The sequence below is a fragment of the Nothoprocta perdicaria genome, unplaced genomic scaffold (genome assembly GCF_003342845.1).
Source record: "Nothoprocta perdicaria isolate Ctin4 unplaced genomic scaffold, notPer1 scaffold_7, whole genome shotgun sequence".
Taxonomy (NCBI): Eukaryota; Metazoa; Chordata; class Aves; order Tinamiformes; family Tinamidae; genus Nothoprocta; species Nothoprocta perdicaria.
Window position 1 is genome coordinate 29,443 of NW_020455976.1, and position 16,975 is coordinate 46,417.

The following is a 16,975-nucleotide window of genomic DNA, read 5'->3' on the forward strand; positions in this document are numbered from 1 at the left end:
ATCTTCATTTAAAAGAGCCTCGGCTATTCTGTGTTTGCCTGTTTGTGAGGGACCCATAGCTGGAAGCTGAACATCTCATGCTACCTTCGCTCCCCAGTGCGGCATCCGAAGGGCTGCAAGGGTCTCTTATGCCATCTCCTGGTCGCGTTAAGGCTTCACATCCAGGAAACTGGAGGAAAAAGGAAGGAAAAAAAGGGGCAGAAGTGTAGCTGAAGTGATGGCAGTTCTTGACAGCTTCGGGACACTCCTTCCAGCCTCCTACAGCAGCAAGAAGTGAAAGGAGGTGTGTTGACAAGTGAGTAGCTACTCCAGTATTTAAAAGAAGCTCTCCAATTTAAAAATTGGAACTGAATTATCTTTATTTCAAAGGTTATACTAATCACCTCACCCTTCCTGGAGCATGGAGAAAATAAATTTTGTGTATAGCTATAAGATTTCCTTTTTTTTTTTCCTTTTTTTTTCCCCAGCAACATTTTACACATATGGTGACACTTAATCTAATCTTTCCTAAGTTAGTAAGTTTAATGTAAATTTAATTATTCCATCTTTTTGCTTTTTAGACACAGTTTTATTACTGTCTTTTTGACTTTTCATGCTGTTTGTATGCCTCAAGCATAGTGTCTAAGCCCTCATATATTATAACTTAGGTCTTTTTTTCTTTTTCCCTCTAATCTGAAAACGGTACACATGAATTCATATTAAGTTTGGAATCCATTATGGCATCTAGAGGTTTTTTTCTCTCAAGTTCACAGTTATTTTTCATTTCATATTCATACTGTAGAAATGTTGAATTTCAAGAGGTTGATTAACTAAAATTAGAACCACCAGCATGATTTCTGTTAATTACCCTGTACGTTATGTAAGTGCACTTTCCATCCCATCCTCCATGTCATTAGTAATATCACAGTTGGATACAGGTCCCACTTGCGCTGTCACGGGTACTCTTACCCCTACTACACCTCCCACTTTCTTTCTCTTTATTTAGTCTAGAATAGATTTTATCAGGTTTTAATGATCTAATGCATCTAATAACAGCCTTTGGCTAAAAAGCCTTTCTTTTACTTATACGCAAAGAAAGAACATTATATGATATAAAAAGTATTCAAGTCTCCACTTTTATGACTTTTCTTTTACTCTGCTGGCCATAACATTTTGTCAGTTCATTTTTATTTCTAACATGCTGTGTTATTCTTTTATACTTGTTCTTGCTGCTGCATCCTTCTTGTTCCTACTTTTACAGCATTCTTTTTTGATTTTTCAGGTCACTCACAAGGCCCTTGTGCAGCCACCCTGCTCATCAACCTTCTTTCCTTTGCATGAGGAATGACTGTTGTTATATTTAAAATCTGGGCTGTTTTAGGAGTCACTCTTGAACAATTCTCTGCTTTCCTAGACTTCTCTTTGCCTAGAAATTCCTTGACCTGGGACCTTAAGTACCAAATTTCTTGAGTCTATTGAAGCTTGTCTTTTTTTTTGAACCCCACTGTTGTTATTCTGCTGCTCTCATTCCTTTTTTTTTTCCTTAGAATCATTAACTTTTTTGTTTCACAGTAACTTTTCACCCTAACTGCTTTTCACCTTTACATTTTCAACCAGTTTTTCTCTGTTAATCACAATAAGTCTAAAAAAGCAGCCCTCCTACTTATCTTCACCATTTTTTTAAAGGAACAGTTTATTTTCATCCTATTTTACAAACTTATTAGATTGCCTATGTTCTATTATGTTTTGGAAGATCTGGAATAATTAAAGTTTTCTCTTCTCAGTACTCAGATTAATCTTTTTATTTTATACCAATGAAGGCTTTGTGCTCTCTTCTTGCTTCTTATATTGGCTACAGACACTACTGTGGCACTTTTCCTCTTTTAATTTTGAAAGAGAAAGTAAGCCTGTCTAAAAACAACTATATGTCCTTTGACACAATATTCTAATATTTTGCATCCTTTCACCTTATCTTTCCTTCCTGTGTGGGCTTGTTCCCTCCAAAATGTTTGCAATTGCGGGCACTATGGTCTAGCTTCTTCCCATTATTTCTTATGGTTCCAGCATCCAAGGCTGAGATGTAATACACTGGACTTGTCTCTCTGGAGACATGGTCTGGACATTCAAAGAACAAGAGACTTTTGCCAATGTTTCTGAATAACCCAGTCTTGCCATCTTATTTGCAGTCTCAGATGTCTAGTAATTGCTAAGTATCTGATCTCATGTGTTCAAAGAGTGCTGCAGTACCTCACATCTTCTTTCTCTAGGTCTCAACTTTTGGATCAAATTATCTTATTTAAATAAAGTAATTTAGAGGATGCTGCATTTCCTACAATGACCTTTAACAGATGAGTCCCATTTTTGTCCTGCAATTTACCTTTACAGTTGCTTTGTTGACATCTTCTGTGGATCTGTACACTCATCTCAGGTGTCATCTCCTCTTTTTGGCCTTTTATCTTCAATGTTTTTGCTCTTTCATTTCCCTGCACCGAGAAATACAGAATTATGAAAATTGAAAAGTCCTTCAAACTTTCATAATGCATGAACTTCTAAATAGAGACCAGCAAGGTGGAACTGTTCATTCTCTCATATATTTCAGAGAGTCAGAGTATGAAATCATGGCAAAACTCATCAGAACCTCCTCCATAAATATAGTCATGTATTGTTACCTAAAAAATTTACAAGATTACTTTGGCAAACATTATTGATACAAGTTACAGTGCTGGGAATTAAGATTACTAGCTGAAAATGTCTTAGATTTATAATATTTACATCTTAATGATAACTAAATGAAGATAAAATTATAAACAAAGAATCTGTAAACTTGATAATAGTCTGAATTTGATCTGTGTTGCACAGTCTTGAAAATAGTGTTCAGACCAGCATTTCCAAGTCATGGTGATTCCTTCTGAAGGAAAGGAAGGAAAATGAATTTTAAAGTAAGTATTTATAAGGCATGCTTTGAGCAAGAAGATATACCTTTAAAATATCCCTTTTAAAATATGTGCTTTGTATTGCATTTAAACAAGTAAATGAAAGAAGAGAAACAAACCAAACAAACCAAACTTACCTGGATTCTTTATTTTAATATGAATGATTGAAACCATCACAATCATATCTTTACCACTGGGAAAAACAAACAAGCAAACAAACAAACAAACAAACCCCTCCACACCCTTGGCTTCCATCTCCTCAAACCATAGCTTATTTATTTGTTATTTAGAAGTGAATTTCTTCACAATTGGATTCTTTACAAATCACACAGAAGACTCTGAAGAGTTATAGAAGAGTCCCAAGAATACTTTTTTAAAAAATCTGATGCATAAAGAAAGAAGAATGGAGAAAAAAAATAAAGTTTAGAATGGATTGAAAAGATTCCAAGCAAAGAGATTTGTCAGAATCATGAATCTCTGTTGACCCATGAAATATATTCCAGCTTCCTGGGGAGGCTTTTACAGAACAACTCATCGGATGCCACAGAATCCAGTCACATTTCCTAGTAGGCTTCTGGAGGTGTTGGAGCTGTGGGTTCTGGAAACCCAAATATAAAGCGCTTTGACATGCAAGTAGTGTAGGTAGGACTCAGAATCCAGGTCTCTCTACCAGGAGGCTTAAAAACCCCAGGGGTTCTGAGGAGAGACACCAGTGAAGGGATGGGTGAAGAACAGCAATGTTATCGAGCCAACTGCAAAACAAGGAACACATTTCAATTCAGAAAGTCCATGGGTCACTTTAAACAATGACCAACATTAAAAGATCTCAATAAGATAATGGATGAGTGAAATTGAGCGAGAAATAGGAAAATGGAAAAGAAATAGGAGAGCTAGTGGAAGTTCCAGTTTAAAGCACAAGCCTCTTATTTTTTCCCCTCAATGTTCTCATTTGATATTGAAACAGGAACAAGGGGTATAATGTACACAATCCTGATAGCAATAAACTCTTGACAGCGAAATAATACTAAACTTGTTTCTTTGGCAAATGTAGTTCTTCATTTTCCTTCCAAAGGACATTTCCCACAAGGAAAGAAAATTTTATCCCAGTCCCTCCTACAAGCCAGTCATAAACAAACAGTACAGTTAGATGCTAGACATATCTTTATTCAGAAATATGTGTTATATAAGAAGTGCATACATCAGTGTTCATGGACAAAAGCAGACCATTTTTTTTTCCTGTAAAAGTGATTTTTTTCAATAGCTATTTACATTAATGGTTATTGTTGCATGGTATCTAAATAGAAAATCTCAAGTATCTGATTGAGTGATGAGAACACCCCAAAAGTAGTACTGCAATGCAATCATATGCATTTAGAGCAATACCAAGTTTGATATGCTGAAGCATTATACAGAAGGTAGGAAATGATTCTAAATGCTTGAATAGCACCAGTTATCGTCACAGAATAAACAAAAAGGTTTCTAAATGTAGTAATTGATTTAAATGCTGATTAAAACTGTAACAAATAGATGAACTAAATTCGCAAAATGTAAATGCTAAGTAAATCCAGAAAAGCAAATTCAACAGTCTGACTAACAACTGTATCAAATGCTTTTACTAAAATTATGTGATTAAAAAGTTTTGTGGAGATCTTTGCTTTAGTTAAGATTATGCTACCTGAAATTTTACTGTCTTTCAAAGGCAAGGCGTGGCTGTAAGTGAATGGTAAATTTTTGTTTGAGAAAGAAAGCAAATAATCAGAAATAAAAAATACTTAGAATAAATGCATATAGATCAAATGCGTGAAATTTATGTCTGATAGCATTATCATTGACATTCTTGCATCACTATATTACATAAAGATAGGAGGTAATTATTAAGTGTTTTTAGAGTTAGCAATTTTAGTGAAATATTATTAAAATAGCAATACATTTTACTTTCTAAGGGTAAGTCAAGATACTACGATTAATGACAAGATAAACTTACATATAAGTATCAAAATAAATCATCTTACAAGTAGAACAAATGCAAGAAAACCCTGCTGAGGACTGAGTTCTACAGTTATTTAAACAAAGAAGATGGCACAAAAGTTAGTCTGCTGTTAACATATTAGCATGAATCAGTAACTGAGGTATTTAATGGAAAGAACTGGCACACCTTGTGTTTGACTGAGAAAGAGAAGAAGCCAAAGGCCTGTGATCGTACGTATTGCCATAACTGATAAGAGAAAAGGAGCAGCTTTCCTCTTAAACATTGAGCAAGCTACGATTTGACATGTGCACATGCATTTCTGTCAAGCACAATACTACAGTTTGCAAAACGCTATGGATGTGCACACTGCCATTTCTTATGTCATTATCCTTCCCGTCACTAAAATATTCTCTTGCAGTTAGTTCATATTTGCTTCTTCCAAAATATCTTTTTTTTTTTTCTTCATTTTAAGTACAATTCTAATAAACTACTTCCCACCTCTCTTTAAAAAACTACTATGTTCCCTCTGATAGAAATATCTGTATTTGAAAATAACTTCTAGGCTTAAAATCTCAGCACTCAGGTAGCTCAATTAACCTCCTATATCATCCAATTTCATTGCCATTTAAACGGTCTTGCAAGCATATGCTATATATATATGTATATATAGCTATATATATAGATTACGCTAGCACCAAAGTTTTACAAGATGCAGATCAAAATTTCACATACAATTGCCTTCATTTAGTGCTGCTAGAGCACTACAGTCTAGAAACGTAACTTCTGGAGCAAAGCATAATCAAATGTGGGCACACACAAATGTACACAAATTGGCAAAGTGACTCTTGCACCAAGTACAGATAAAACTAAGCAATTTCATATTTGCCATCTTCACAAGGCCATGAAGGCAGAACCAGAGCAACAAAGTGGTAACATTTAGATTCAGATTTTATTATTATTATTTGTGAACGGGTTAGTTCAATGGCATTAAAACCAAACCAAAGTGTTTCAGCATGGCACTCCTCCCTTTTCTGCTTGAAGAAAAAGATGGCCAATTATTCACATAAAGTATAGTTTTCATGAAACACAATATAAAGAAAAATCTACCAACAATCAGAGGATAGTAGAGTATCTGTGTCCCTGAATTATATGCACACTGTGACAGGGTACAAATATACTATATATACTATGTTAATATAAAAATATATTAAACATTTAATGAACTACATGCTGAACTCTCCTAGGCCTACTTTGCAACAGAAACTGTAATTTTAGGTTTCCATAGTACTTCTTACACATTCGTTTTTGGACTAATTTCTGTTTTTCTGATTAAAAACAGCGACAAAATGAGTTATCCTTTTCTTCTATACTCCCTCTTCATTTTTCTCTTTTGCTAAGTCATCCAGGAAATCCAGTGTGGTAAGATGGTGTTTTGCACTTCCATGTTAATAAGTATATCTGTTTATTTGCTTTAGCTTGAGACAGTATGTTGAAGTTCACTTCACTTAACTATTCGCTTGAGAATTGGTCCACAAGATTCAGTTAATGTAATTCAATTCTACACTCAGCATAGAACAGACGAAACACAAATAATTATTGAAATGTTGCCTTCATTCTGCGCAGTGTGTCCTGAATTTTTCGAGACTGTTTTTCTGCTGGTATCTGATGGAAGTTGGCACAGTTGTCAGCTGCCAAGGCAGCAATGTCTGCATCTTTAAAACGATTTATTCTTTGTCTGAGATAAGACTGCAGCTTGAAGTCTGGTGCAAATGTGTAGGGATTCTCTTGAAATGCATGAACTTGGCTCACAACTTTTGCAATATTTCTTGAAAGAAAATATAGGAAAAAATTACTTTGTTTTTATTGCTCATAATAAAACTTTAAATTCAAAGGCACAGAACGTTCACTTGTATAGCTGTCCCTTTAGTTATACGTCAAATTAACTGCAATGATTTAAACTGCTAATGTGAAATGTGTTTTCTCTTATTACTTCATTAGACCACATTCTATTCTAAAAATTCAGGTGACACATATAATTAAAACACTTACCTAAGTTTAGTCCACTTGTGAGCTCCATTTGTCATTGTGAATCCTCCTGTTTCCAGTTGCTGGACGTGCATAGCCAAAACATGGGCTGACGGGATTGTTGGATGTGTTTTGAATCTTTCTCCTTCCATCAAACACAAGCTGTCACTTTTTAAGAATACCTGTTTTAAAACAGATACACAGACACGTTTAATGTCAAAGCAGGCTTTGTAAGATGATCTCTGTTTTATGTGCTGACCACCATATATTTATTTGTAATTAATTATAACTTTTGTCGTTGCAGTTGAAGACAACATGTTAGATTAGCCTGGGAGCAGACATTTTAAAATATGAAAAGAAATATGAAATACACATAAAGTAACTTGAATCAAAAGATATTCCAAGACAGAATTCTTGATCTTTCTAATTCACAGACAAAATTATATCTTAGAATTTTACTCAAAATCAGGTAGTCAGACAGATCTAAAAGGAAATGTCTGTGATAAGAACAAACATGTGAGCTTGCTCAAAACAGATTAGAGTCACAAAATGCCTGCAGAATTCAATACAAAACAATGCATCTAAATCCCCTAAACTGCTTAGACTTTGTTTTAAGTCACCTGGGATAAGTTTTTGAGAAAAATACTGAATTGAAAATTCATACTATACCTCCACAGCCTTGAGTTCTTCCATTATTTCAGCTACTTTTGCAGGTAAAATTTTCCATGCCTTCCAATAAAACAAAACATAGTTTTGTTCTTCATATTAGTCTTCATATCAGAACAAAATTATGTTTAACAAAATAGTAACAAAGGAGAGTCCCAAAACATATCACTTACTGGTAACTGTCGAACAATAAGATTTTCCAAGCCTGTTAAAATTTGCATCGCAGTAGCAAAATTTCTCTGTTCATAGCAGGATTTTGCTATTAGAAGAAATTTTGATAACAAGCTCACCTGCATCTGGAAAAAAAATATTAAGATACACCTTTTTTAGAGCTCTAGTGTGTTTGGAAGCTACCAAATTCGTTCAGTTGCTAGCAAAATGCTTAATCTGGATACTGCTTTATTTTGGAATTAGAAAGTAATTCAATTGATTTCAGGGGAATAAAAACACCTTGCAGCAGTGGACATGCTACAACTCAAGCCCAGTGCTTATTGTCAGTAATTTCTTGATTCTATTGCCCTTGGAAGGGTAGAAAGAGGCATGGGAGCACGGAGAAAGCAAAGGAACTTGCTCTCCTAAGAGCAAAGGACTAACATGACACTACTCACTGAATATCACTCATATATAGTATCTCCTGAATGGTCAAATGCCCATAAAGGCAAACATGCAGACTTTATATGAACAATCAGTGCTGTCTGAAAAATAAACTATGAACTTCTACATAAACTTTAGCAGATTATTTTCTTCTCCCTGTATTTATTAAAAAAGCTTGAATTGTTTCTTTCACGTATATTTTTGAGAAATGCTAGAAACTGGGAAGCCAAATAAAGACCCAGCAGATAATCCAACAGAAAGAAAGATAAGAGAATTCAGAGGTCTGACTCTGATCCATTGAAAACAGAGAAATAATTGTAGACAGATGCAGGCCCAGGTTTTCTCTAGTGATTGGAAAGGAATCATCTGGTAGCAGATGATTAGTAGCCATAGAAAAATATAAAAACGTATTTACTAAGATATTACTCCAGCAGTCAGTTCAGAAGTCAAGGCATCAATCAACTTTAAGGGGTGAATTTTTGGTAAACTAGCAAGAAGGCATGTAAGTGATGTGGCCAATTCTGACATTTCAGTTAATCACAACAGTCAACAACTGCTTGGTTTTGACCAAAATAGTAACTGAACAGACAGAAATCTAATTACTCCTAGAATGTGCTACTGCGTAAATCTACAAAAGCAATTTGAAGTAAGAAAATTAAATGAAAAGGATGAAAAGAGAGATTCACCCTCTTTCAATTTATCAAAATTGTTGACTGCAGTAATATATCCCTCTGTCACTATTTTTCATGTCACTGAGGTGTCCTTGTTAAAGTCTGACTTCCCTCTTCCCTAGGCAATTAATTTCTCATATTCTATTAAGTTTTCAAACCTGCTACTACAAAACATCAAGCAGACCCTCCTAGTGACAATAAACCAAACTGCTGACAGTCCACTGACAGGTACAGAAAATGGGTGACAGTTTCATAATTAATAATATAAGAAAACCATGACAAACCTTGGAAGTGTGACACGTTACAATTTCAGCAGCAACCCAGGTGCTGATGCTATCTGCATTTCTTAATAACTGCAGAAGATACTGGTCTTGTACGCACTTAGACAGAAACAAATTACAGACTTTAAGTGAAACTGCCTCAGTTGAAACAGCCCTATGGAAAGGATGGGGAAAAAGGAAAAAATAAGTAATGCAGACATTGAATTTGAAAGGAAAAACGTCAATTTCTAACCATTTAAAATAACTTTGCAGTTTTCAAATTTGATTTATTTTTTTTTAAGTAGGTGGTGAGAGTCTTTTTTAAATTTCGAGATAAGTATATGTAATTACATGATAAGCATGTGCTGTATATAATTCTGTATAAAAGGACAGCTTTGCACTTGCACATTTGCCACTGAAAAGACAATTTGTTCAAGCAGAAAAACAAAGAAACAGCTAATACACAAAAATAACAACCATGAAACAAATGCAATAAAAACTGAAGCCACATAAGAAACTGAGCCTGAAAGGGCCTAGGCTACATCCATGTTACTCGATAACAGGCCAGTGACTGTTCTTTGGTCCTGAAACCCTTGGGCACCACCCAGTTCGTTTTCCTACCCCTCTGCCCCAAATGAGTGTAAACTAACTGAACTTGCCTCTGACATTCAACATTCTTACAAGAACATCTGATTTACATGAATCTTCCCTATCTTTAGACAGAAAAGTCTACAATATTTGGTAGAATCAACAAGTACTAATTAGAAGCTAGCAGAATCCACTGGCTAGGTTAGAACTGGACCTTAAAGAATTTTAACTAAGAGCCAATGTGGTTGGATGAAAATAATAATTACAGTTGAAAAAGTAACTTACAATTTTTAATAATTTTAAAAATGACAAGAAAATTCTTATGTATCTGTGAACATCAGTAATTGTAACAGTACAAAATGAATGGTTATGGAGATTATGTATGGATATAGTTGCCAAGTAGCCGCATCAGAAATCCTACTGCTTTCGCCCCACAAAATAAATCCTCCACAATCCCACAACTCTATTTTTTGGCCTGACCTACCTTAGATTTCAAGGAAATCACTTCACAGTTTTGAGCTACTACACCTATGTACCCATATACATACATATAAAATCTACCTGAATTCAAAAATGTATATAAAGGGAATATCTACTCTGAGGAAAAACAGAAAGCATTTTTAAAATTTCTCTCTTTCTGGATGCATTAAAGGTGTAGCAGGAACTACTGTGCATCAACAGAAGAGAGGGATGGATAAAACAAGCAATATACTTACTTTTGGACAGCAACACATTTGTCTTTAACACCAAGTGCTCTTGAATTTAGAAAGTGTACTGGATGGCATTTATGAAATACTTCCTGAACAAAAAAAAAAAAAAAAAAAAAAGAATGAGATATATCCCGTTGTTAGAGCTAACAATCCTTATAAAATGCTAGAGGATAAAAATGACAGATTTTTTTTTTCACAACATTTATCAGAGGGAACATTGCCTATGAACTGAGTTAGCCATTCTAGATTTCACTGTACAGACCTGAGCAAAATGGAGTATTATAATTCCAAGTATTATGAGATAGTGGAAGCCTACTCAGCTTGAAGTAGGGTTGGAAGCTGGGAAAGAGAGGAGGTTTGGTACAAAATGGGATGTGCATTATTTGTACTTCCCAGTGAAGCCAGTCCTTTGTACCTGTTGTAGCAATGTCAGCTGACAACAAAGCTGTTGCACGCTGTATTCTGTTAAGAGATATGGTTCCACTTCATCTGCTTTAGCAAAAGAAATTGGGAATTCTTCTGTGAAACTGTTATAGCATGGCTTTGGCAGAACAGATGAAATAGTGTATAGTCGCTCTCTCTGATGATGAGTATTGGGTCCCATACCTTTAGAAAGTTTCCAGTTAAAGTTCTGCAGATAAAAAAGAAAAGAAAAAAGGCCAACATTATGTCTCCTGTTCCCTAAGGCTAATGTTAGAATGCTATGATCTCTTGATTTAACCATCTGGAACACTATGTCAGGAAAAGACCTTTGGAGGTGTAAAACCCTTTAGCTGGCATTCAAGCTTAGTCCAGAGAGGCATACACTGTTTTCCCCATATCGCTATTTTAAGTTAATGTGATACCTATAGTCAGTGAGCACGAGCAGGAAACTTCTATATCTAAACCAATCTGTATTTTTTATATATATATATATATAATATAACTATTAAGGCAAGCCAACATAAAATAATTTATGTTTTAAAGTTTTATATTTTATCCTGTGCTCTTTTTGCTTGCAATCAAATTGCCCTACGAAAGAAATACCACATTTGAGTGAAAATACATGAAAGCTCATACAAAGGCTGCTGCTGCAATCAGAATCAATGCATACTTTATTGTTCTCTTTCCAGAGCACAAGAAAATTTCAGTGACTTGTACTCAGCCTCCTTCCTGAAGGCGGAATATTGATCTCATTCTAGATCATGTTATTTTCCTGGGCATTATCTTGCAGCATAAGATGCTAAGTATGTTCAATCTGCCCTCTTTTCATTAACTCCATTATCAACTTCTAATCACTGTGATACTAACTTCTAAACATGACATTAAGCCCTAATTACACAATGTTTGAACTAACATTGCTCTTTTTTTCCATTCTTCTCTTTTCTCCTACCTTGCAGTGCCAATTGTAACAGTGTCAATACAAGAATTCTACTTTTTCCCAATTCTTCTTTTCCTTTACTGAGTGAGTCTATAGTGTACCCCATGAAATTCTGCAGTTTTATTAAGTCGTTAATTCTACATTTAATTTGCACAATACCAAAACATTCATGTGCCACTCCAGGTACTCTGTGAAGAGGACTTTCTTCGGGCAAAGGCTACCATATGTTCCAAGTTTTAGGGTTACTTTTCATTAGCACACTCATGATGAATGAGTAAAGGCAGAAAAAAAATGCAAACCAGTTTTTGCTATAAGTTTGAAATTCTAGAGGAGAACATTGCCACTTCCTGTTTTCTTATATCTTTAGTCTTACAAATGAAGGTATATATGTAAGAAAAAGTATTGATAATTGAATGAGGGGAAAAGGATTCCCAGTAACTAAGAGCCAAAAGTTAGTACCAAGGGTTGTGTTCAGCTCTCAGAATTTGGTTCAGATGAGGCTCTCCTGTTGTACAGCCATAGAAATTTTCAAAGCAAAAAATGAAAGATAGAGCACAAGTATATTGATTTTACTGAACTAGGATCCAGATGCTAAACTGTTTTTTTTTTGTGTATGCGGTGCATGTGTGAGAGAGAAAATAATGTATGGAAAACATGTGGCATATGCCACAATCTGAAGATATGACAAACCTTCCTGGAAACATCTTCTGAGAGCTTTTTACATAATGAATGTAATGATTTTCTGTCCTCTTCGCCTTCCTCTTCACATTTGTCCATGCCAGAGCAACGATAAATACTATCACTCTTCCTGGCAGAAGCATCCTGAAGCAGTGACAACAAGCGTTCGCCATAGCCATTTAATGGAGCAACCTGTAGATGTAGTATAGATTAGCAGAACATCAAACTGAATTTCCCAAGATACGAGACTCCAGCCAGTCCAAAGGCAGCTGTACTGAACACAGCTGTCAAAGACAGCAGTTTTTTTGTACTTTACTTTTATTTGCAATTGAGACAGATTTTATACTAGCTGTATTTCATAGATCATAACTGACTTCAATATATCTCTTTTAAAGATTCTGCCAAAATTCTGTCTTACCTTGGAAGAAATAAACTCTTTTAGAGTACACAAAAGATCAGTATTGGTTGCAAAGTCTACGTTGTAGCAGTCTTCAATCCAAGCCTGCAGGATGTAGAAACTGCGGTTACATATTTTGGTAAATGATGTGGAAGGTTCCAGGCTTGCGCTGGTGAGAAGACCAAAATTGATACCTTATTACAATTAAAAATAAACGTTGAAAAAAAAGAAAAAAGCATATTGCCAAGTACAGCATTTGCTCTAATCTCACTCTCAATGGGCAAGACAGTTTTATAAAAATACTGCAGTTTTAGAAAAATTGTAGTTCATCAAGTAGTTCTTTTCAGAAAAAGCTCTTTGCCATTGGAGGAAAAGTCAATTGTGCATGGATAATATTTTTTTCATAGAAATTTACAGTACCTGGATAAAGTGCTGCTAATTCTTTCAAGAAGAAACTGTAGAAATTCTTCTTGTGTGCAGAAATAGCGAAAAGTATAGAGAAACTGTTGAACATAACCTTCTAAAAATGCATTTCTGTGAAGTACAAAAAAAACCCTTCAGACAAGCAAGAACATGATTTCTTCTTACAGTAGAGTACAGCAACAATGAAAATCCTTAAAACATCAAGAACTGTCAGATTTCAAATTCACAAGCTCTACATGATATTAATTTTATATTAATTTTATTAAAATTAAAATTGATTTATTTTATTTTTACACATAACGTTTTGGAGAAAAAATGAGAAATACTGAGACTGAGAGTAGAAGTATACCTTATGTTTAATAAAGAAATAATCAAGAGCTTAGAATTTTATGGGGATCCTCTTTGATATTTCTAATATCTTCAAAATTTACTTTCTAATGTTAGTGCTGTAGAATGCACCCATTTTTTGGTTATTTCTGTTTAATAGCAATGCCCAGCTTCACTCCCAATTAAGGAAGCACAAAATATACATACCTAGAATACAGATAAGCCATTAAACCAAGTGGAGTCCCAGCCTGCAGATCTTTTATTCCATTTTGATTATTGCAATTGTGTTTTGGTGTATTATGGTAAACAAGCAATGATGGCTCATGTGTAGGTGCCACATCCAATGTGTCAGCTCTGCTGCTGTGAACGACCGTGGGAAGCACACAGGACTCAACACCCCACTGCTCTGCGTACATGATCTGCTCCAAGATGCAAAGCAAGGCAAAAATAAGACGTAGAAAAACAGAGAGGAAAATCCACAGAAAATGCAGTTAATTCTACCTAAAGCCAAAATACATTTATGTAAACAACTGTTTATATATATATAAAAATAAAACTAGACAGTTGTCATTTTTATTTCAATCATTCTTGTAATTTTTACTTGTCTTGGCACTTGTCAAAACATTCCACATTTTACATGCTGACTGGAAGGGCCAACAACATTGATGCAGCACTGGAATGACAAATGAAATCAGAGCAAAACAAAGTCTCACTTGCCTGCACATATTTCTTCACCAGCTCAAGAAACTGCACCTTTGATTTCATTTCTTGTAGCTGTCCTCTCAGTTTGGGCAACATGGATTTGATTTCAGGACCTTTGGATGTAAAATACACATAGCATAAAACACTGATTTGATATATATAAAAATTTCCTTAAATGATAACATACCCCTCCATTTCATCACTGGCAAGTTGCTGTAATATTACCTTTGTTTCTTCTTTCTTTCTGCGCTAGCTTCTGGTAAAACTTTATTGTTTTCCTGTAATTTTTTGTCTCCATCATTAGCAATTGTTCCAGTTCCTACGTAAAGAGGAAAAGGATTCTGATCATAACGGTAAATGGTTTTCCTACAAGGTTTCAGTAGGAAACGAAAGCTAACTAGAGTTATTTTGCATGAAAAAGAATATTCAGATTGATAACAACATGATGATAGTTAGGAAAAACAGTCTGAGTTAGCATAATAAATTCTGATAAATATCTGCCCCTCTAAAACACAAAAGGACATTGCATTTGAGTTTGCTTTCCCAGCAAAACAGAAAGAAGCAAGTGATAAAGTTGAAAGCCAAGTGAAAATTGCTAGACAATTTTTGAATTACATGCAATAATATTTGGACAAAATATAGGGGTCTGTTAAATTCTATTATTTTAATATTAACTGTTTAAAAACTAAGTAAAGCAAACAGACTTTTTTTTTTTTTTTTTCTTCCCTGTTTTCATAATTAAATGCAGATGAAAGATTCAGGAGTGTTTAGAAGTACAAGAAATCCAAAATCTACTGGGACTTTTTGAAGACTCTGCTTCTAACATATTCAATTCAAAAACTACATCCAATTGTGCTTTTACATATTATAACAAGCTTTAGATTAAAAAAAAACACTATAAAAATCAGCCCTATATGTTTTTCTCCATTACATACACACTTAACAACTGAATTTAAATAAGAGAGGGAAATGCATGTTTTCTCTATTTATTCTGGGTGCAGAATTACTTCCCCTTAAGCAGTGTACAACAGGTAAACATGCTGATGAATAAATAAGTAGGAAAAGTTAAAACAAAATGGATTGTACCTCTTTAAAAATAAGCTGTTTGTAGAAATGGAAAAACAAAACCAACAACAAAAAAAAACCCAAAACAAACAAAAAATGCAGTGCAATTAACAGATCAAGGCAAAAAGAAATGATAGCAGGGGAAAAAAAAAAAAAAAAAAAAAAGCTACCCAGGAGTTAGAACTTGATATTCTGAAAACAAAATCTGCAGTTACCAGGGAGGGGAAAAAAACAAACAAACAAACAAAAAGCCAAAACATAAAAACCTAAACAATGAAACTCACCTATCCTGAGATTTACTAGGAAACAAGGGTATTAGGACCTAATATGTACTGGGATTTTGAAAGGTAGTGGCTTTTGCATTTGTGTCCTGACTCCCAGTGACCTAGTTATGTGAAATACCATTTTAAATGGAATAAATTCATCGAATGCAGCAGACAAAACGCCCGCAAGCATCATAATCGAAAAGCACATGGCTCAGAGCTAAAATATCAAACAGTAGATTGGTAATTAGGTTAGTTTTTGGTGGCATGGACTTAGTATAAATTAATTTGAGCTTGCCTCTGAGCGGTTGCCTCAAAAAACCTTGTTTTGTTTGTTAAAAAGATTGTAAAAAAGATTTGTAAAAAGATTAGTCCATGTACTCTTAGTAGTAAGATGAGTATACACTTTTTTTCAGGTATTAGAATATATCTTCTCTTGGTTACTGATTTTTGATGTGAATGATCTGCATTTATTATTTAGAGTAATCTCCCTTAGTGGAATGTGTGGGGCACAAAGACAGTATCATTTTCTACACAGCTATCTCAGGCCTGTTTCCCCACACCCAACCACTTGCATGGTTGTTGGGTTAGCTAAGTTCTTGCACGTTAGTGCAAACAGAAGCAACATGTAAGAGCATACATTAATTTTGCAAGCAGATTCCAAAATGGACACCTTAAATCTTGCTCAACTGACTGTAATACAATGGACGCTATCATGCTTTTAACTAGTAATCAAAGAGATATTTTAATGATTTAAAATCTGTGTACTCACCACTTTCTTAGCATCTATATTTTGCGACTCACTTGATTTCTGCTTTCCAAGGTTTTTTACGTAACTATGAACTTCAGAACCAAAACAGTCGGCTCCATAAAATGCACTGCTCCAACCAGGATTACAGCTGTGAAAGTCAGGTAGGTTGGGAGATGCAAGGTAGCTGCTTTCAGTTGTCTTTATCATGCTCTCTTCCCCTGGTTCCATATTATCTTCTGAAAAGCTGGTACCCACACAACAGTCATTGCTTTGTAAGCACTGTCCCTCCTCTTCTATAAGAATACTATTCCTCAGCCTGGATTCCTTCTCACAGTTATCTGACTCAAGCAGGTCCTTTTCAGTTAGTGATGTATTGATCATAGGTTCAGGCTTCATGTCAAAGGTTGCTTCCTCTTCTAAAGACAGTGAGGGGTGGAATGAAAGGAATAATGGTCACATGTTTTGCTGTATGCTTCGTTAAACTTTAAGACTATCTATGGCCTTTAATAGAGTTGTTATAGGTGTGCTAGTTCACTTTAAAATGTCAACTGCTATGACAAAAATATATTTTTTATCCCTTTTATTTGGCTCTCAGCTAGATCTTGTAAAATGGT

General features: G+C 34.8%; 1 protein-coding gene across 2 annotated transcripts in view; it reads right to left on the bottom strand.

Moving 5' to 3' along the window:
- Positions 1–5,550: 5,550 nt before the first annotated feature.
- The window catches only part of KNDC1 (kinase non-catalytic C-lobe domain containing 1), a 49,356-nt gene continuing 37,931 nt past the window's right edge, over positions 5,551–16,975 (bottom strand). For both annotated transcript variants that reach the window (XM_026050553.1, XM_026050554.1), the window contains 14 exons: positions 16,383–16,777; positions 14,508–14,601; positions 14,298–14,395; positions 13,788–13,999; positions 13,251–13,364; positions 12,852–12,999; positions 12,446–12,625; positions 10,811–11,026; positions 10,402–10,484; positions 9,122–9,272; positions 7,746–7,868; positions 7,576–7,635; positions 6,931–7,088; positions 5,551–6,706 (listed from right to left, as the gene is read on the bottom strand). In XM_026050553.1, the coding sequence (XP_025906338.1) occupies positions 6,475–6,706; positions 6,931–7,088; positions 7,576–7,635; positions 7,746–7,868; positions 9,122–9,272; positions 10,402–10,484; positions 10,811–11,026; positions 12,446–12,625; positions 12,852–12,999; positions 13,251–13,364; positions 13,788–13,999; positions 14,298–14,395; positions 14,508–14,601; positions 16,383–16,777 (2,264 nt within the window). In that variant the 3' untranslated portion in view covers positions 5,551–6,474. The remainder of the gene's footprint in view (positions 6,707–6,930; positions 7,089–7,575; positions 7,636–7,745; positions 7,869–9,121; positions 9,273–10,401; positions 10,485–10,810; positions 11,027–12,445; positions 12,626–12,851; positions 13,000–13,250; positions 13,365–13,787; positions 14,000–14,297; positions 14,396–14,507; positions 14,602–16,382; positions 16,778–16,975) is intronic.